The 20,590-nt window shown below is 41.2% G+C and overlaps 1 protein-coding gene across 1 annotated transcript; it reads left to right on the top strand.

The window, feature by feature from the left end:
• The first annotated feature begins 364 nt into the window (after positions 1-364).
• LOC115122663 (myosin heavy chain, fast skeletal muscle-like) lies at positions 365-20,181 on the top strand. Its single transcript, XM_065000959.1, has 40 exons — positions 365-399; positions 533-760; positions 1,115-1,261; positions 1,471-1,627; positions 1,895-1,922; positions 2,187-2,301; positions 2,424-2,516; positions 2,695-2,755; positions 2,877-2,975; positions 3,065-3,168; positions 3,594-3,732; positions 4,014-4,132; positions 4,301-4,450; positions 4,545-4,715; positions 4,920-5,223; positions 5,548-5,612; positions 5,708-5,795; positions 5,912-6,029; positions 6,201-6,324; positions 6,697-6,833; positions 7,572-7,827; positions 8,016-8,258; positions 8,609-8,785; positions 8,882-9,027; positions 9,496-9,586; positions 9,925-10,314; positions 10,445-10,571; positions 12,090-12,208; positions 13,195-13,391; positions 13,545-13,728; positions 13,854-14,019; positions 14,332-14,456; positions 14,618-14,926; positions 15,134-15,337; positions 15,489-15,614; positions 15,742-15,912; positions 18,914-19,018; positions 19,121-19,216; positions 19,335-19,466; positions 20,075-20,181. Exons 2-40 carry the CDS (start codon positions 545-547, stop codon positions 20,093-20,095), a joined length of 5,820 nt encoding a protein of 1,939 aa, XP_064857031.1. The 5' UTR covers positions 365-399; positions 533-544; the 3' UTR covers positions 20,096-20,181.
• Positions 20,182-20,590: the final 409 nt, after the last annotated feature.

The raw sequence follows: 20,590 nt of genomic DNA, 5'->3' as shown, positions 1-20,590 counted from the left end.
TAACTTTCATTTATGGTCTTGCTTGTAAATTGAGGGGGGGGGGGGTCTAGAATGTAACTGGGGTTTCAGTGGTATTCATTTTAATAAAAATATCCCTTTCTATCCCTTCGGGGACTAAATGATGAGGCTTTGGACCACAGGAGGTTGGTGGTACCTTAATTGGGGAGGATGGGCTTGTGGTAGTGACTGGAGAGGAAAAGGTGGAATGGTATCAAACACATTAAACACATGGCTTCCAGGTGTCTGATGCCATTCCATTTGCTACGCTCCAGTCATTACTATGAGCTCTCCTCCCCTCAGCAGCCTCCACTGCTTTAGACTTGTGCTTTTTCACAACAACTTATGTTTCACAGGGTCCTTTAAGAAGTACACATTCATCTGTAGGAGGGGAAAAAGAAGGTGAGACACGGTTTGACTCTTCAAATAAAAAGTGATGAGAATATTCTGAGAGAGATACCGCTCCCCTAACTCTGTTGACTGGGGAGGAAGCACCACAGAGTTAATCATATTTCACGTTTCATCTCTTTCCTAGTTATCCGTCACCATGAGTACGGACGCGGAGATGCAGATCTACGGCAAGGCTGCCATATACCTTCGTAAGTCTGAGAAGGAGAGGATGGAGGCACAAGCCGCACCCTTTGATTCAAAGAACTCCTGCTATGTGGCAGACAAGGTGGAGCTGTACCTTAAGGGTCTGATCACTGCCAGGGCTGACGGGAAGTGTACTGTGACAGTCACGAAACCTGACGGCACTAAGGATGTAAGTCTGATCTGAAAAGTATTTAAGTTTGTGTAATTACTAAATTTCTTGAAAAATCCTCAAAATGATCAAAAACATTTCAATATAAAATATTTAACAAAATAAATATTATGAAGGATTTCTTGTTTTTTGTAGCCAGAATATAACATTCAATCACATCAACACAGCTATTTAAAAATGGCATAGATTTTTTGTTATTGACTAGTCAAGAATATGTCAGTGGCTGAAAACCAAGTAGTTGGATTACATTTTGATATGCATTTTTTAAACGATTGTAAATGTATTTAATGAGCAAAAATCATTCAGTCATGTCCACTTTGATCTGTGTGTAATCTAGATTTCTGACTGTTTCAGGAAGGAAAAGAGTTCAAAGATGCAGACATCTATGAGATGAACCCCCCTAAGTACGACAAGATTGAGGACATGGCCATGATGACCTACCTGAATGAAGCCTCTGTGTTGTATAACCTCAAAGAGCGTTATGCAGCATGGATGATCTATGTAAGAAACCTGCACATAAATACAACCACATACATGAACATAATAAATATACACATACAGCACTACACATAAATGAACGGTAGAAACCAAAACATATCAATACAGTAACCCACATCAGTTTACCAAAGTACACCCACATCATCACATCAATCCAGGTAAAAGTCCATCTGATTTTGTTAATCTCCTAAATTAATTATGCTTTAATCCAGACCTACTCTGGGCTCTTCTGTGCCACGGTGAACCCCTACAAGTGGCTCCCTGTGTACGACGCAGAAGTTGTCAACGCCTACAGAGGGAAGAAGAGGATGGAGGCTCCACCCCATATCTTCTCCGTCTCTGACAACGCCTTTCAGTTCATGCTGATTGGTAAGAGCTCTCATGGATGGATGGATGGCTGGATGGATGGATGAAGGATGGATGGATGGTTGGTTGGATGGATGGGATGTTGAAATATGCTTCAGAGAGGTATCTACTGTTTTCTAGTCTAGGTAATAACAGTTTGCTGGGAATATCTAATTTCACTACCCTTGAATGGAAAATGTTCCCAATTGAAATTCATGATGATGCTATGAATACAATAATGTCCCCATAATGTTTCTTGAGTATGATAAATAATGTGTTTTTTGGTTCCAGATAAGGAGAACCAGTCCGTCCTGATTACGTAAGTTGTTTACTAAAATGTCACTTGAGAAAGTGTTTCTATTGTAATAAGTTGGGTCACTTGGTGTGATGAAATACATGACATTATGAATGGATTAGAGCATCAGGTTATGTGTAATAATGAGTCGATGAGAAGGATTATTTGTTAAAGACTTATGTCAGAACACAGGTTAACAGTGTATTTTTCTATGCTATTTCTTAGTGAAAGACAATCTGACACTCAAACATGTAACTAAAACCCCTCTTTCTCTGTCATATAAACCAGTGGAGAATCTGGTGCAGGAAAGACTGTCAACACCAAGCGTGTCATCCAGTACTTTGCCACCATTGCAGTGTCTGGTGGAGAGAAGAAGAAGGAAGTAGACCCCAGCAAAATGCAGGTAGGTTGTTCTTATGTTTGACTTCTTATTTCGGTTTGGTTGAATCATGTTTCAAAAAAAGTGTTCAATCGAGAAAAATGTGCTTTACCAGTTTCTGAGCAAGTTGTGTTTGTCTCAATCAGGGGTCTCTTGAGGATCAGATCATTGCAGCTAACCCTCTGCTGGAGGCTTACGGTAATGCCAAGACAGTGAGGAACGACAACTCGTCTCGCTTTGTAAGTAGTATGAAGGGCATACTGTGGAAGTTACCTTATATTGGAAAAATGTATTTCAGTAGTTCCCTATTGTTATATCAATAGATGAACAACAAACGGTAACATTTAAAGAGGTCTATCAAAGTAAAATGCTAGATTAATTTGTTGGCCTATTTTTAACACCCATAATCGTCAACAGGGTAAATTCATCAGGATTCACTTCCAAGGTGGTAAACTGGCTAAAGCTGACATTGAAACCTGTGAGTTGGTTTTGATTGTTTCTCAATGCTTTCCTAAATTCACACAGATTATTTTTAGGAGATCATATCATCAAATTAAATATAATATTACAATCTCTTTCTCTCTCTCTCCATCTCTCAGACCTGCTGGAGAAGTCCAGAGTGTCCTTCCAGCTGCCTGATGAGAGAGGCTACCACATCTTCTTCCAGATGATGACAGGCCACAAACCTGACATAGTTGGTACGGCAAAGGGAGGGAGAGATACTGTAAAGGTAGGAGAGCAGAATTCTAAGAGATTTAACTGACAAGCTGTTCTCCGTTGTCCACAGAAATGGCGCTCATCACCACCAACCCCTACGACTTCCCCATGTGCAGTCAGGGACAGATCGCTGTGGCCAGCATCGACGACAAGGAAGAGCTGGATGCCACAGATGTGAGTCAAACAAAGGGTTAACCAAACTCTAGACAGGGAATGGGTAGGACCACCACACTGAATGTGCTGTGCAATTCCAACTTGGTGGCAGTTGAGAATTTTCAGATATTTTTTGTTTGATTCTAAATGCCTTGTGTTAGTTAGACATGTGCCTCAAGGAACACTTCAGGCCTTCACACTTCGCCTTGAGGCACATACATGTAAGACATCCACAACAGAGTGCCACTATGTGCCCTTTGGAACTGTGTAAAACTCATTTTGTGCTGCCATATACTAATGTGTTTTCCAAGCGTAATCATGTGGAACAGAGAAGCCAGTCAAATCTATCCATCCCATTTGTTCTGCAGTGAGCAGCACAGAACTGTAGTGTAACTGACCAAACTACCGTTCAGTTCATCTCTGTTGTACTTCCTCTTTAATGTCAGGATGCCATTACAATCCTGGGCTTCACTAATGAAGAGAAGATTGGCATCTACAAGCTGACAGGAGCTGTAGTGCACCATGGAAACTTGAAATTCAAGCAGAAGCAGCGTGAGGAGCAGGCCGAGCCAGACGGCACAGAGGGTGAGTCCCACTCATAGATATACAATATGTAGAGCATTAGTCCCATTCCCAGTCCCCAACATAGAAATAGAACACCTAAGACAGACAGTGCCACATGAAAGTCAGGCAGGAGATCATTTTTGGAGAACAAATTAAAACCTCCACAAATTATTTGAAATGATGGATGTGGGTGAATCAAAACCTACCCCACAAAGAAGTTATCCAAACTATTTTGCCAGTTTGACATAAAAAAGCGATATTGTGTCACTGAGTCTGTTCTTGTTGGTTCTCTCTCTCTCCAGTGGCTGATAAAATTGGCTACCTGCTGGGCCTGAACTCAGCTGAGATGTTGAAAGCTCTGTGCTACCCCAGAGTGAAGGTTGGCAATGAGTATGTGACCAAGGGACAGACTGTGCCTCAGGTAAGGAAGCCAAACAAAGCATCTACCATTCTCTGTGAACCGGAATTATTTTGGGGACGAGTGCATTTATTTTTTTGAACAGTGTTGTTGTTTTCCCAAATGTATCATCACCTCATCACTGGACATGGTCAATATCTCACGTATTCATTTGAGGTATTATCATTGCAGGTTAATAACTCAGTCATGGCTCTGGCCAAGTCCATCTATGAGAGGATGTTCTTGTGGATGGTCATCCGTATCAATGAGATGTTGGACACCAAGAATCCAAGGCAGTTCTATATCGGTGTGCTTGACATTGCCGGGTTTGAGATATTTGACGTGAGTATGAGACCAGAACAAGACAATTAGTTGTGATTGAGATGGATTACAGTCTTGTATGATGAAATTACCCCTTTTAAAATTCAATCAACAGTACAACAGCATGGAGCAGCTGTGCATCAACTTCACCAATGAGAAACTGCAACAGTTTTTCAACCACACCATGTTTGTCCTGGAGCAAGAGGAGTACAAGAAGGAGGGAATCGTCTGGGCCTTCATTGACTTCGGCATGGACTTGGCTGCCTGCATTGAGCTTATTGAGAAGGTAAGATGTCTGTGAGGATTATAATGGACCTCAACAGCAAAGCTCAAATGGAACGCTGTGTGAGATATTATCAGCATCTGACTGTTGAGATCTCAATATGTTTCCTATTATGTGCCTCTAAATGAATATAATCCTATAACAGCATGTTTACTAAAGGAATTAATGTAAATATCACTAATTTGATATACATCTCTTTTCGTAAAGCCATTGGGCATCTTCTCCATCCTTGAAGAGGAGTGCATGTTCCCCAAGTCTTCAGACACCACTTTCAAGGACAAGCTGTACTCCCAGCATCTTGGCAAAACACAGGCGTTTGAGAAGCCCAAGCCTGCCAAAGGCAAGGCAGAGGCCCACTTCTCCCTGGTGCACTACGCCGGAACTGTGGACTACAACATCACTGGGTGGCTGGAGAAGAACAAGGATCCCCTGAACGACTCAGTTTGTCAACTGTACGGGAAGTCAGGAGTCAAAATTCTGGCTGCCCTGTATCCTGCTGCCCCACCTGAGGGTAAGACTAGCATCACGTCACAATATTTATATAGCACTAGTTACAATTTCCTTTAAAGTCCTTGAATATATCACAATTTCTCAGGGTTTATTACTTGGTTAATTTACTCATACAATAGGTGTTATTCTACACAATCTGATTGGCAGCATTTGCCTCTAGATAAGTATGAAGTTAACCAGAGATTCTCTGGTTTATAATTAGTGTGTTTGCTGAAGACAAGACCACTCTAGATTTCTTACATACTTTTTAAATTATTCTATTTATTCCACCCGCTCTAGGAAATGTACTTTTCTAGTTATCTTTTACTTTTCCCCATTTTAACAGATACAACCAAGAAAGGAGGCAAGAAGAAGGGTGGTTCCATGCAGACTGTGTCCTCCCAGTTCAGGGTGAGCTTTTGAAATGTGTAGATTCAGTCCTTCAAAAGGTGCAATTATTCTAAATTACAGTCGGCCTGAGAAAATGGTTTGTAACCCTCTTACAGGAGAACTTACATAAGCTAATGACCAACTTGAGGAGCACTCATCCTCACTTTGTGCGCTGTCTGATCCCCAATGAGTCAAAGACTCCAGGTACAAGAAATATTGAGTTAAATATGTCATCTTATCAGTACAGTATCAGTGACCTTAACGATTCCAATCTATAACCTGTTTATGAGTATTAAAAGAGATTTGGTTTGTTTTACCAGGTCTGATGGAGAACTTCCTGGTTATCCACCAGCTCAGGTGTAATGGTGTACTGGAGGGTATCAGGATCTGCAGAAAGGGCTTCCCCAGCAGAATCATCTATGCTGATTTCAAGCAGAGGTACATGCTCACACATACACAGACACAGACACAGACACACACACACACACACACACAATCACAGAAAGATCTGCTCCAAGGGTTTTCCCAGCATCAGAATAATCTTAACTTTTAAGTAATACAACCAACATATTACAACTTGACATATGTTACACGTTTCTCCTCATTCAGGTACAAAGTACTGAATGCCAGTGTCATCCCTGAGGGCCAGTTCATGGACAACAAGAAGGCTTCTGAGAAGCTGCTTGGGTCCATTGATGTGAATCACGAGGATTACAAGTTTGGACACACCAAGGTCAGTCAAAACACAACTTCAATGATAATTTAAAATCTCTTCAGTTGGTATATCCATTATTTTCTTATTTCTTCTTCAGTTAACTAATGGAAAATTGTAGTGTTTTTCTTCAAATTCATCCATCACAAGTATAGAAGAGAAACTAAACTCATCATCATGTGCATTGTGTTATAGTGGTATGGCTGCAGTTATCTGTATCTGTGTACATTATTAATCTACAACTGTACAATAACTAACAACTTGGAAACTACCCATCCCATGGTGTGTTTGTAACCATTGCAAAGTTAATGTTGTTCAAATCAATCTAGTGGTTTGACCCTTTCTATCTGTCACCATCTGTGGTTCCACTGACCGTGTTAACCTGTGTCTCAGGTGTTCTTCAAAGCCGGTCTGCTGGGTGTCCTGGAGGAGATGAGAGATGAGAAGCTGGCCACTCTGGTCGGCATGGTCCAGGCTCTCAGCCGTGGATTCCTCATGAGGAGAGAGTTCACCAAGATGATGGAGAGGAGGTGAGGAATAGTAGACATCTTGGCAAAGCTTTCTGTCAACCACCTGTATCTAATGCATTATGATTACATACTGTATATGCTGTGAGTTGTTCAGAATGAGAAAGTACATCTTATAATGGTCTACTAAAGCTTTTGGGTTAATTAATTTAGTCCAGAAATGGATGTAACAACTAAGGATTCTAGCTTTATAGCTGCAGTTTGGGATTTGGCTGTTCAATTGTCATTTAAATTTGTGATATTTATCCATTTATTCCTGAAGAACATAAAATTCCTCATGAGCTTAGCATGACTGTCAGTCGTTGCATCTAGAGAGCTGTCTATGAGTTTAAGTGTGGTTACATTTCCCAACACCGTTTCCTCAGCTGTTAACAAAAGGGGTTAGAGGTTTTGTTGTTCTTCGACTCCCAGAGAGACGCTTTTTAAAGCATCCCAATAGGTTAAAAAATGGTAACGTGAATCACGTTATATTATATCTACATAATTTCAACCAAAAAATGTAATGTGATAATATTGTAAAAAAGTGGATTTCAAAAATATCATCAACCTTAGGGAATTTCAAATGTTTTCACTCAACTTTTAACGGAAAACCAATAACATGGTGAAATAATTTGTTGATTTCACGTTGAATTCACGTCAGTTGACAACTCAACCAAATGTAAATCAAAACTAGATGTTGAACTGACGTCTGTTCCCAGTGGGATGTCACTGACATGCCACTCTGTCCTTTCTGTCGACCAGAGATTCCATCTTCGCCATCCAGTACAACATCCGCTCATTCATGAATGTCAAAACCTGGCCATGGATGAAGTTGTACTTCAAGATTAAGCCCCTGCTGCAGAGCGCTGAGACTGAGAAGGAGCTGGCCAACATGAAGGAGAACTATGAGAAGATGACAGCAGACCTGGCCAAGGCTCTGTCCACGAAGAAGCAAATGGAGGAGAAGTTGGTGTCCCTGATGCAGGAGAAGAATGACCTGGCGCTCCAAGTAGCATCTGTGAGTCAGCAACGACCTTCATAAGGGCACATTTACACAAACATTTAAACACACACACACACACATACTGTTATTGCCCATATTATTTATATATTTCATGATTTGGTCCGACCAATTTGACTAAATTAAGTCTATATTTTCATAAATAAAGTTAGGCTGATGATTTTTTTCTCCTGTTCTGAAACCAGGAAGGAGAGAGTCTGAACGATGCTGAGGAAAGGTGTGAGGGGCTCATCAAGAGCAAGATCCAGCTGGAGGCCAAACTCAAAGAGACGACCGAGAGGCTGGAGGATGAGGAGGAGATCAATGCTGAGTTGACTGCCAAGAAGAGGAAGCTGGAGGATGAGTGTTCTGAGCTGAAGAAGGACATTGATGACCTGGAGCTCACCCTGGCCAAAGTGGAGAAGGAGAAGCACGCCACTGAAAACAAGGTCTTGTGTCTTACTATAGACAGTCTAACCAACAATAATCCAAACATTATTCAACTCAAAACATAGCTTAACATAAATGGAATTAAAGTTGTATTATGGGTGCAGGAAATATTATGACACAATAGTGGAATTTCAGTTGCGGGGTACTTCCAACATTCATTGCATGTTCTGCTCCCCCTCATTTATGACTTCCATTCGAAACATAGCCATGGTGTACACTTCCATCTAGTGTTGAATCTATAGTACAGTAGTTGTTGATTCATTTCTAATCTAAATGAAATGAATGCAATATTTAACTAACTAAATCTCCCCTTTATGTATAATTATAATTATGTTGTGGCCATTTACAGGTTAAAAACCTGACAGAGGAGATGGCGTCTATGGATGAGAGTGTTGCCAAGCTGACCAAGGAGAAGAAAGCCCTCCAAGAGGCCCACCAGCAGACACTGGATGACCTGCAGGCAGAGGAGGACAAAGTCAACACTCTGACCAAGGCCAAGACCAAGCTGGAACAGCAAGTGGACGACGTGAGTGGAGTTTGACATTTTGGCCATGATAGTATGTAAGATGATATTATCTTCAGTTGATTAGATTTTAATAATATATGTGTTTTTATCTTCTAGCTTGAGGGTTCTCTGGAGCAAGAGAAGAAGCTCCGCATGGACCTTGAGAGAGCCAAGAGAAAGCTGGAGGGAGATCTGAAACTGGCCCAGGAGTCCATTATGGACCTGGAGAATGACAAGCAGCAAGCTGATGAGAAAATCAAGAAGTAAACACAAACAAATTACTACAGTATTACCTGCTATAATTGTTGTTTTTGGCTAATTCTTGTAATTGTGAATCAGCATATACATGTGATTCTTAAAGAGATACTTCAGGATTTTGGAAGCTCTTTATCTACTTCCCCAGAGCCAGATGAACTCGTGAATACTATTTTTATGTCTCTGCATACAGTTTAAAGTTGCTAACTGTTAGCGCAATGACTGGAATTATATGGTAACTGCTAGCATGCTAGTAAGCATTGGATTGCAAAACTACTTCTAACTTCCTTCATACTGGATGCAGAGACATACAACTGGTATCCACAAGTTCCTCTGACTCTGAGGAAGTAGATACATGCCATCATTGACCAAAATGCTGAAGTATTCCTTTAAAAGCAATATGAATGGTATAATGCTCTCCCTTTACACTATCGAACCAAAACGAACTCTGCAATCGGCGAATTTGTGTTTCTCAGGAAGGAGTTTGAGACCACTCAGCTCCTCAGCAAGATTGAGGATGAGCAGTCTCTGGGAGCTCAGCTGCAGAAGAAGATCAAGGAACTCCAGGTACAGTAGAGGATCTAGGGGTCTAAGCTCCAGACTCACCCAGGTACAAAGCTCCAGAACAGAAAAGCACAGACTTGAAAAACATTATTCTGGTAGCACACATTTTTCCCGATAGATTCTGATGGCTGAATAAGTTGGAACGTGGTGCTTCTTGCTGTTGTAAAGATGGTGTTTCAAAATGGTAGTTTGGATCCTGCATTGGACACTCTACTGAATATATTAACTGTCTTTGTATTAACACATTAATGCAAAATATACATATTATTATTATTTTGTGAGGTTCAATTGTTTCAACTGTATTGTAGTGTTCATCCCCCTGCTCCTGTCCCCTGTTCTAGGCCCGTATTGAGGAGCTGGAGGAGGAAATTGAGGCTGAGCGTGCTGCCAGGGCTAAGGTTGAGAAGCAGAGGGCTGATCTCTCCAGGGAACTTGAGGAGATCAGCGAGAGGCTGGAGGAGGCCGGAGGCGCCACTGCTGCTCAGATTGAGATGAACAAGAAGCGTGAGGCTGAGTTCCAGAAGCTGCGTCGTGATCTTGAAGAGTCCACCCTGCAGCATGAGGCCACAGCCGCTGCTCTGCGCAAGAAGCAGGCCGACAGTGTGGCTGAGCTCGGGGAGCAGATCGACAACCTGCAGCGCGTCAAGCAGAAGCTGGAGAAGGAGAAGAGCGAGTACAAGATGGAGATTGATGACCTCTCTAGCAACATGGAGGCCGTCGCCAAGGCTAAGGTGAGTAGTGATGTTTTGATCAAGCAGTGTCAACTACATCAAGGAGGGTCAACTACATCACCATTCAAGTGAACTGAAGTTGACAGGAGTCACATATATAAAGTAATGATGGAACATGTTTCACTAACAGGGCAATCTGGAGAAGATGTGCCGTACTCTTGAGGACCAGCTGAGTGAGCTCAAGACTAAGAATGATGAGAATGTTCGCCAGGTCAACGACATCAGCGGACAGAGGGCCAGACTCCTGACAGAAAATGGTACCATCAACAATGAACAACAAGCCAATGCTTTCCTTCAGTAGAACAGAATAAAATGTGTTGGGGATTTATGTCCATAGTCCACATTAGTGCCGGTCGGTGATTTTTAAGATGAAGGAGGACAATCATTTTTTTTAGGAGCTTGGCCTTATTTCTATTACAGCATATTGGATGACTCTTTCATATTCGATTCATCCAGCTCAATGTAACATCGATAGGTTTAGAGTACTACATGATGCTTAAATGTTCCATATACCCCCATCATGAGGTTGCTTCAACCTAGCCTATGAATGACAGTTTACAACGTATGTGCACAGGTAGAGAGAAGAATTTGAGTAATCGAGATGAAAGACCGTGATACATTCAATACCGCCTTGCACACTCTTGCCTGCAGCCAGCTGATTTAGGTTGTAATCATTAGTCCAACAGTTGCAAACGAGAGTTTCTATTGGACAAATTGAGGTATGTTTATCCTAATTTTGTTCCGTTTGCTTCCGTTTAAGAAACGTTTTTCAACAGAAATCGACGGAATGAATACCCTGATCACACGAAAAACACAGTTCACTTTCATAGAAGCCACATACAAACAGCATGATCATTTTGCTCGTTGTATACTTCCTTCTCGCCTCACCTTTTACCTTCTGGACTTCAGTGCAAAACACATCAGCTGTCTGTGATCAGGCAAAAAAAAAACGTTCCAAGCCAAACCTTCATAGCATAGCCACTAACCGCTACACACAGCCTAAATCGATGTCACCATATTAGCTAACGTCATAGCTAGTCAACGTAGCTACTGGAACTAACAATTTAGTAAACCCGCTACAATAATGAAGTACGGGCAGCAAGCAGTTTAGCAGTTACACAATGGATCCCGCTGGCAATAAATTAATAAAACCAAAAGCTTACCTTGGCTTGGAAGAGTTCTATTGTTGGATAGCCACAGACAGCTAACTAACATAGCATCCCTCTCTGTTTGAGCCGGGTGTTTGAGTAGACTAAACTAGCTAGCTGCATTTGCTAGCTAAGTGAAAGTGAAAAAAAAAATACATCTCTCTCTCCCTCTTGCTTCTCCTTCATTTTTAAAGAAATTAATCTGTTAAACTATGTTCTTTCTCTCTCTTTGAGTCAACTACTCACCACATTTTATGCACTGCAGTGCTAGATAACTAGCATATGCTTTCTGTACTAGATTCATTCTCTGGTCCTTTGATTGAGTGGACAACATGTCAGTTCATGCTGCAAGATCTATGATAGGTTGCAGTACGTTGTCATTATTACTGTGAAAGTCTCTGGAAGGGGGTGAGAACCATGAGCCTCCTTGGTTTTGTATTGAAGTCAATGTAATTTCACTGAGGAGGATGGTCCTCCCCTTCCTCTTCTGAGGAGCCTCTACTGATCCACACTGTTTCTATTGCACTATTCACCACCGAACAACATTGCCCCCAAGATACATAAAAATACATGTTCAATCTTAGAAAACAAAGACGTCATTAACAAGATGTCCCTCTATCCCTACAGGTGAGTTTGGCCGCCAGCTGGAGGAGAAGGAAGCCCTGGTGTCTCAGCTGACCAGAGGAAAACAGGCCTTCACCCAGCAGGTGGAGGAGCTGAAGAGGGCGATTGAGGAGGAGGTCAAGGTAAGGGACCCAAGATGGACTCCACCAACCCCAGAGTTTAGTGCAGGGATCATCAACTAGATTCAGCCATGTGCTGATTTCTTTTCTTGAGTGGATGGTCAGGACATAATTACAAATAATTTGTAGACTGCCAATTGAATGGAAGAAGCATAAACATATATAATATTTGACAAAAACATAATGCGTTTTTCAAACACCCGAAACAGCTTTTTCCAGCAATCTATAGCCAAAATCTTTATACTTAATTCAATGTAAAAAAATATATATATGTCTGTTTTTCAACACATCTAAGCATACCTCTTCAGCTGTCTGTAACTGGTGGTTGTTTTTTTAAAGAAATTAAATATGCTTCTCTTCGTTTCTGCTAAAATCTGGGTAAAAGATTGAAAGGAATTTGAGACTCATTCAGTACATTTAGTTATTGCTTGCTTTTCTTAAGTCTACCAGCCTTTCTAGCAGGCATGGCAGCTAAGATAGTTAGACAAGCTAGCCACTCTACCTCGATTGATAGCCTGAAATGGCTTCTTGGTAGCTAGTTATGAGGTTGGGATTTTGGGAACCTATGGTATCTGGGCTGACTAAAGCCAACTTCAGAAAATTGCAAGGTAACTAGTAGTATTACAGAGAAACAACAACAGGACAAACCTGAGGGGGCACGTGCCCCCCTGTGCCCCCTATGGGCATGACGCCTCTGATCACATAGATCTGTCTGTTGTGCATGGGAATACTTTGGAACAGATTTCCAAAATTAAAATCACGGAGCAGATTTGTTGGTGTTTTTACATTCTTTTATGGTCCCCCCCCTCGCCAAAATATTATTTTATTCAGAAAACTTGAGGGGCCAAATAAAATTGCGCCACGCCAGTTGGAGAACCCTCGTTTAAAGACATATCTTCATATACATGGTGACTACACCACCCTCAGAGAGCTCTATTATAATTTGTTTGACTATCTCTCCAATCTCTCTGTGTCTTTCTGTCTCACAGGCTAAAAACGCACTGGCCCACGGTATCCAGTCTGCCCGCCATGACTGTGACCTCCTGAGGGAGCAGTTTGAGGAGGAGCAGGAGGCCAAGGCAGAGCTGCAACGTGGCATGTCCAAGGCCAACAGTGAGGTGGCTCAGTGGAGAACTAAGTATGAAACTGATGCCATCCAGCGGACAGAGGAGCTGGAGGAGGCCAAGTGAGTCCCACAGATCAGCAAAACTAAAATATAGGGTATTGATGGTGATGGTGGATTGGATTGATGGTGATGGTGGATTGGGCTCTGAGAAAATGTCAACATGTATTGTAACATTTGTTTCAGCCCCTAAAACCTCCCTCTGTTGTCCAATAGGAAGAAGCTGGCCCAGCGTCTTCAGGATGCTGAGGAGACCATTGAGGCGACCAACTCCAAGTGCGCCTCCCTGGAAAAGACCAAGCAGAGGCTGCAGGGAGAGGTGGAGGACCTCATGATTGATGTTGAGAGAGCAAACGCAATGGCCGCCAACCTCGACAAGAAGCAGAGGAACTTTGACAAGGTGAAAACAAAGAAACCTCACCCTAGGGTGATATTTTCTGTCTGCTATATGATTACTTGGAGCATATTTCTGATTCAAAACTCTTCATCAATGACTTCTAATGAAAATCCCATGGATTCTCCTAGGTTCTGGCAGAGTGGAAGCAGAAGTACGAGGAGGGCCAGGCTGAGCTGGAAGGAGCTCAGAAGGAGGCTCGCTCTATGAGCACTGAACTCTTCAAGATGAAGAACTCCTATGAGGAGGCTCTGGATCATCTGGAGACTCTGAAGAGAGAGAACAAGAACCTGCAACGTGAGCATTTGACAGCAGTTCTATTTGGGCCATGTTTGACTAGTGTTTTGAAAATGGAGGGAACTGCAAACATCAAAACTACTATTACACCATTTCAGAGTTTTCATGTACAGTTCAAAATATATATATTTTTAACCTGTGATCACTATTCCTTTGAAACCCCAAAGGATGTGGAGGGCAATTAGATTTGCAAGACCATATGAAGTGTTGTTAATTAATTCATGGTTATTATGATTCAATGTCAACTTCAGTACATTGACAATATCCACTTAAAATCCCCCAAGTCTAAACTGCTCCTGTATGTGTGTGTAGAGGAGATCTCTGACCTGACTGAGCAGATTGGAGAGACTGGCAAGAGCATCCATGAGCTGGAGAAGGCCAAGAAGACCGTGGAGACAGAGAAGTCTGAGATCCAGACCGCTCTGGAGGAGGCTGAGGTACAAACTACAGCTAATTGATGGGGAAAGCAGTGTTATACTAGCCAACGCCAGCTACAGTCCAATGATCCCTGTATTGGTGTTTATTGTAGTCATATATATTTCATTCCTACATCCAAATATATTGAACACAATTGGCCTGACTGCTTCTTTTTGTCCAGGGAACACTGGAGCACGAGGAATCTAAGATTCTGCGTGTGCAGCTGGAGTTGAACCAGATCAAGGGTGAGGTGGACAGGAAGATCGCTGAGAAGGACGAGGAGATGGAGCAGATCAAGAGGAACAGCCAGAGGGTGGTTGACTCCATGCAGAGCACCCTGGACTCTGAGGTCAGGAGCAGGAATGATGCCCTGAGGGTGAAGAAGAAGATGGAGGGAGACCTGAACGAGATGGAGATCCAGCTGAGCCACTCCAACAGGCAGGCCTCTGAGGCCCAGAAACAGCTGAGGAACGTCCAGGGACAGCTCAAGGTAAAGGGACTGGGACATCAGGTTCAAACACCTGAACATGGAGAGGGATTTGTTTGTGAATCTAGAAAATAATAGAACAGAGGAATTGAATAGATTGAACTATATACTGTAGAACGGTAGGGATATTGAGTAAATTCTTCACAATGAACATTTCTATCAGCCCTACTTCCACAAGTCCTAATGAACGTATGTCATTGTGAACCCCAGGATGCCCAATTGCACCTTGATGATGCCGTCCGCGCTGCAGAGGACATGAAGGAGCAGGCAGCCATGGTGGAGCGCAGAAACGGCCTGATGGTGGCTGAAATCGAGGAGCTGAGAGTTGCTCTGGAGCAGACAGAGAGAGGCCGCAAAGTGGCTGAGACTGAGCTAGTAGACGCCAGCGAGCGTGTTGGACTGCTGCACTCCCAGGTATGGGTCAAATGCCATTTCTAATGAGACTCAACCAAGCATACTATTTACACACACCTGGAATTCGACAGTCCTTACTTTCACATTTTCAGAATTTGTGACTTGTCAGTTCTCTTGAGAGTCAAACAAATCGTCTTGTTTCCTCCTTCAGAACACCAGCCTTCTGAACACCAAGAAGAAGCTGGAGACTGATCTGGTGCAGGTGCAGGGAGAGGTGGACGACATCGTCCAGGAGGCCAGGAATGCAGAAGAGAAGGCCAAAAAGGCCATCACTGACGTGAGTACTTGGATGACATCAATTTGATTTGTCCTCAAGGGAAATGGTAGCTGGGCTGGTTAACCACAATAAAGATGTCAGAGGGATTTTATGATTTGTGCATAAATTAAACAAAGTACCATTCCAGGCGGCCATGATGGCTGAGGAGCTGAAGAAGGAGCAGGACACCAGTTCTCACCTGGAGAGGATGAAGAAGAACCTGGAGGTCACAGTCAAGGACCTGCAGCACCGCCTGGATGAGGCTGAGAATCTGGCCATGAAGGGAGGCAAGAAGCAGCTCCAGAAACTGGAGTCCAGGGTGAGTTATCAGCAGGGTGGATTAGGGTGGATTGAAGGACTGATTGCTGGACATGTATTTGATCATATAAAATTACACAGGAGATTCTTTCTCTCAATTAATTAAAATGGTTTTTATTGTCATATACACCAGATAGGTGCAAATTAGGGTTAAGTGCCTTGGACATCAACACATTTTTCACATTGAAGACTCAGGTATTTGAACCAGCAACATTTAACTGCTAGGATACCTGCCACCCTAAACCACCTCGATCAAGGGTTCCTAAACTTTTTGACACGGGACCCCTTTGGTGATAGAAAATTAATTAGTGACCCCCTCATAATATCAGAATACAATTCCTACTTTAGAGTGTAGTAAAAATAGCATCCAGGTAGTTTTACCACAGTGTTTCTAACCCCAGAGGTGCAACACTGCAAGACTTCCGGGAATGCTTGTGATTCAGACCAGACCAGGGTTGGAAAATTCATCCTTCTTTGTTAATTTTCTTGAAATCTCAAGGCAAGACCTATACTTGAGTAAATGTATTAAGATACTGGAGTGCATCTTTAAGTAGCTGAAACTGTCATTACTACAACCTAGTGAAAGTAACAAACTAACACATTTTAATTTTCATCAAAAACAGCTATCTACCAAATGAGTGCTTTTGACTGCATGAACATGTGCAGTTCAGCACAACTGTTAGACCCGATGATGTGTTTCTGTGCATGAGCTTAGCTAGCTATGGTCGCAATGGGATTGTCTACAAGTCCTCATCTTTTGGATTTGCTACGACTTCTCCAGTGCATGGCCGGACTAATCATGTCTCGGCCCCTGGGAAAGAACATTTTTAACTCACCTTTTGGCATCAGAAACAACATTTGCAGTTTTAAAACAAATGTTCAGCTATTCTATTCATTTAGCCTTTGGACAGAAATGGCATTTGGTTATTTTAGAGCTAATTTCTTGAAATTCTACACATTTTGCCATGTGGCGGAGAGAAAATGTAGCAGTTTTAAAAGCTTAATTCAGGATGCATTTATCTTCAAAATATACATTTTGGGGAATATGTTACACTTTAAAAAACATTTTTTTTTACTTAACTTTTATTTAACTGGGTAGGTTAGTTGAGAACAAGTTCTCATTTACAACTGCGACCCATCCAAGATAAAGCAAAGCGACACAAACAACAACACAGAGTTACACATGGAATAAACAAACATACAGTCAATAACACAATATAGAAAAAGTACAGTGTGTGAAAATAAGGCAAGATAAGGAAGGTAGGCAATAAAACGGCCATAGTGGTGAAATAATTACAATTTAGCAATTAAACACTGGAGTGATAGATGTGCAAAAGATGAATGTGCAAGTAGAGATAATGGGGTGCAAAGGAGCAAAAATAAAAATAACAGTTTGCGGATGAGGAAATTGGATGGGCTGTTTACAGATGTGCTATGTACAGGTGCAGTGATCTGTGAGCTGCTTTGACAGCTGGTGCTTAAAGTTAGTGAGGGAGATATGGGTCTCCAGCTACAATGATTTTTGCAACTCACTTTTAGTGGAGTTGAGAAAAATTGTAGCCAAGACCTTAAAATAAAGATATACAAATGTATTTATCTAGTTGCTTCGTTCAGGCTTGTACAGTTGTCTTGGCAGACATCTTCTAAACTGCCATTTCATTAGTAATAATAATAATAATAAATAACAATTCTCAATAAATATCAACACACGATATAATTTACTGTACATGAATCAAATTCATCTCATTGTAATAATTTGTTAGGCTTCATCTAGTTACATTGTTTAATTTCTCTCTCTCTAGATCGCTCGCTTCTCATTCACTCTGCTGCAAAAGGGCTGTTGCTAGGGAAGCTAGCGTTGCTATGTGGGGCTACAAGCTAGAAGGCTAAATTAGCTTGTAGGCTAGCGGACTTTCACAAGTTCATAAAAACGTGAAAAAACAACATAACATCTTAACAAACAAATTTACATTCGCAGGAAACATTACTGTCTTTAATATGGTGCTTTCACACTTACCTGCCAAATGAATTTATGACATAAATGTTATGTCGGTGCTTCTGTCTGGCTGTTGACTCACTTGGCAAACGTCTCTTCATAAATGCCATAGCACGAGCTCCCCACGGTAGAAACATTGTTCTATCTGTGGTGGAAGCAACCTCACGACATTAAAACAGGCGAGTGTCGGCCTCTAGAGGCCATACGGGTACTGAACTATACACTGCTAAATACATGCCACAATGTATAAATAGTAATATACAATATATTACAAATACAAGATTAATCGACTTGGGAAAAAATGATCAGTGATTGAGTACTGTGGATACCAATATCACCGTTTATTTTTTTATTTTTAATTTCACCTTTATTTAAACCAGGTAGGCTAGTTGAGAACAAGTTCTCATTTAAAACTGTGACCTGGCCAGGATAAAGCATAGCAGTGTGAACAGACAACAACACAGAGTTACACATGGAGTAAACAATAAACAAGTCAATAACACAGTAGAAAAAAAAGAAGGAAAAAAAGAGTCTATATACATTGTGTGCAAAATGCATTAGGAGGTAGGCGAATAATTACAATTTAGCAGATTAACACTGGAGTGATAACTGATCAGATGGTCATGTGCAGTTAGAGATACTCCCAGGCTCATGTTGTGCATCTAAGGGTTAAGAACATCAATTGTGGATTAATATTATTACATTGTATTGTATTTCACACAATTTCCACGGTTCCATGTTAGTTTACCCTGCTGTTGGATAAGAGCGTCTGCTAAATGACTTAAATGTAAATGTAATATTCATAACATTTGAAATGTAAATTACACCTTGGGAACCACTGACCTTGATAATGAAAAGCTGTTAGAGACAACTTCAATAAAAATTATGAAAAGGAACAGACAATTGTGCCTCCTTGACTAGGTAGAATATTACCTGTGTTACAAAGATTCGTTACATCTGATTTCACCAGCTCAAACAAATGCCTACGTTTATCTTTTTCACAAAGGTGCGTGAGCTCGAGACTGAGGTGGAGGCCGAGCAGAGAAGAGGTGTAGATGCAGTCAAGGGAGTCCGCAAGTATGAGCGCAGAGTCAAGGAGCTCACTTACCAGGTAAGAGATAGAGAAAGTGCCTTCTTCACACACTTGACACTAACACAGAGAGGTTTGTATATAAAACTAGTGGGACATTGATTCTTTGCTCTTCTCTCACAGACTGAGGAGGATAAGAAGAATGTTGGCAGACTTCAGGACCTGGTAGATAAGCTGCAGATGAAAGTGAAGGCCTACAAGAGGCACGCTGAGGAAGCGGTGAGTCACAGACTTAGTCAAATACTCTGAAAGCATACAATCGAAAACATATTTATCTTAAGAAAAAATTATATAATGGATGCTGATGTTCTGCTCTCCCTCTCCTTTCCTCACCCAGGAGGAAGCAGCAAACCAGCACATGTCTAAGTTCAGGAAGGTTCAGCATGAGCTGGAGGAGGCTGAGGAGCGTGCTGACATCGCTGAGACTCAGGTCAACAAGCTCAGAGCCAAGACCCGTGACTCTGGAAAGGTACAGAACAGCTGCTAAACCTGTACCTGACTCATGTTCAGATATGACCACATCAACACCACCTATGATTCAGTCTTCTCAGAGGTCAATACAGACCTTTTACACTCAACTGTATTGAAGATCCCTAAGAATCACATGTTAAGTAGGGCAAAAAATATGATTATTTCAAACTAAGCTGGTACTTAAAAGTTGAAAGTCCAAGCTGAGGACTGAGCCTTAAAATGCTTGTTCCATTATACAGTATTCTTTAAGTGTTCATAATATATTTATCATGTTAATAATTATTACTGATCCATTATATTCTATCCATATATTTATCATGTTCATTATTATTACTGATCCATTATATTCTATCCATATATTTATCATGTTGATTATTATTACTGATCCATTATATTCTATCCATATATTTATCACGTTCATTGTTATTACTGATCCATTATAGTCTATCCGTATATTTATCATGTTCATTGTTATTACTGATCCATTATATTCTATCCATATATTTATCATGTTAATTATTATTACTGATCCATTATATTCTATCCATATATTTATCATGTTCATTATTATTACTGATTCATTATATTATTTATTTCTTCTTACAGGGAAAAGAAGTTGCTGAATAAACAAGACCAAAGTATTGGAGATCAAAGTCTTACCATTTTGCTGTGTTGCATAAAATATGATTTTCATGGTGAAATGTTGAGCATTGATTAAAAACATGTGGCTCTACATACACTTCCTTTGTGACTGTGGACTTATTACTCAACAAACAGCTTTTTCATACCATAATAATATTGTACTTTAATTAAAGGAGCAATCTGGGATTCCAACAAAAACAACAAAGCAGTCACTTTTTTGGTAAACATCTGAGGGATGAGGCTGGAGAAATGTAAATATTCAAATTCATAGACTGAGCTATGGATGTAAGGACTGACCATTCACAACATCAAAATTATAGTTTTAACCCTTTACACTTGCAGAAATGGGCTTATATGGACTGGCCCAAATGTAAATGCTACTAAAATAAATACAAATATGGGAAGAACATGCATAACTGTGGAAGCAATAGAAGGGGAACAGTTTGGATATTGTGGGGAAACAATAGAACGGATTTTTGC

Source organism: Oncorhynchus nerka, linkage group LG15 (genome assembly GCF_034236695.1).
Source record: "Oncorhynchus nerka isolate Pitt River linkage group LG15, Oner_Uvic_2.0, whole genome shotgun sequence".
Lineage (NCBI taxonomy): Eukaryota > Metazoa > Chordata > Actinopteri > Salmoniformes > Salmonidae > Oncorhynchus > Oncorhynchus nerka.
Note: the sequence above shows the minus strand (reverse complement) of the source record. Positions and strands in the feature narration are given on the sequence as shown.

Excerpts from the sequence above, each read along its gene's own strand:
- LOC115122663 (XM_065000959.1), top strand. The coding sequence starts at position 545 with ATGAGTACGGACGCGGAGATGCAGATCTACGGCAAGGCTGCCATATAC. Across the intron at positions 7,828-8,015 it reads TGGCGCTCCAAGTAGCATCT|GAAGGAGAGAGTCTGAACGA; the intron begins GTGAGTCAGCAA and ends TTCTGAAACCAG. Across the intron at positions 10,572-12,089 it reads CAGACTCCTGACAGAAAATG|GTGAGTTTGGCCGCCAGCTG; the intron begins GTACCATCAACA and ends CTATCCCTACAG.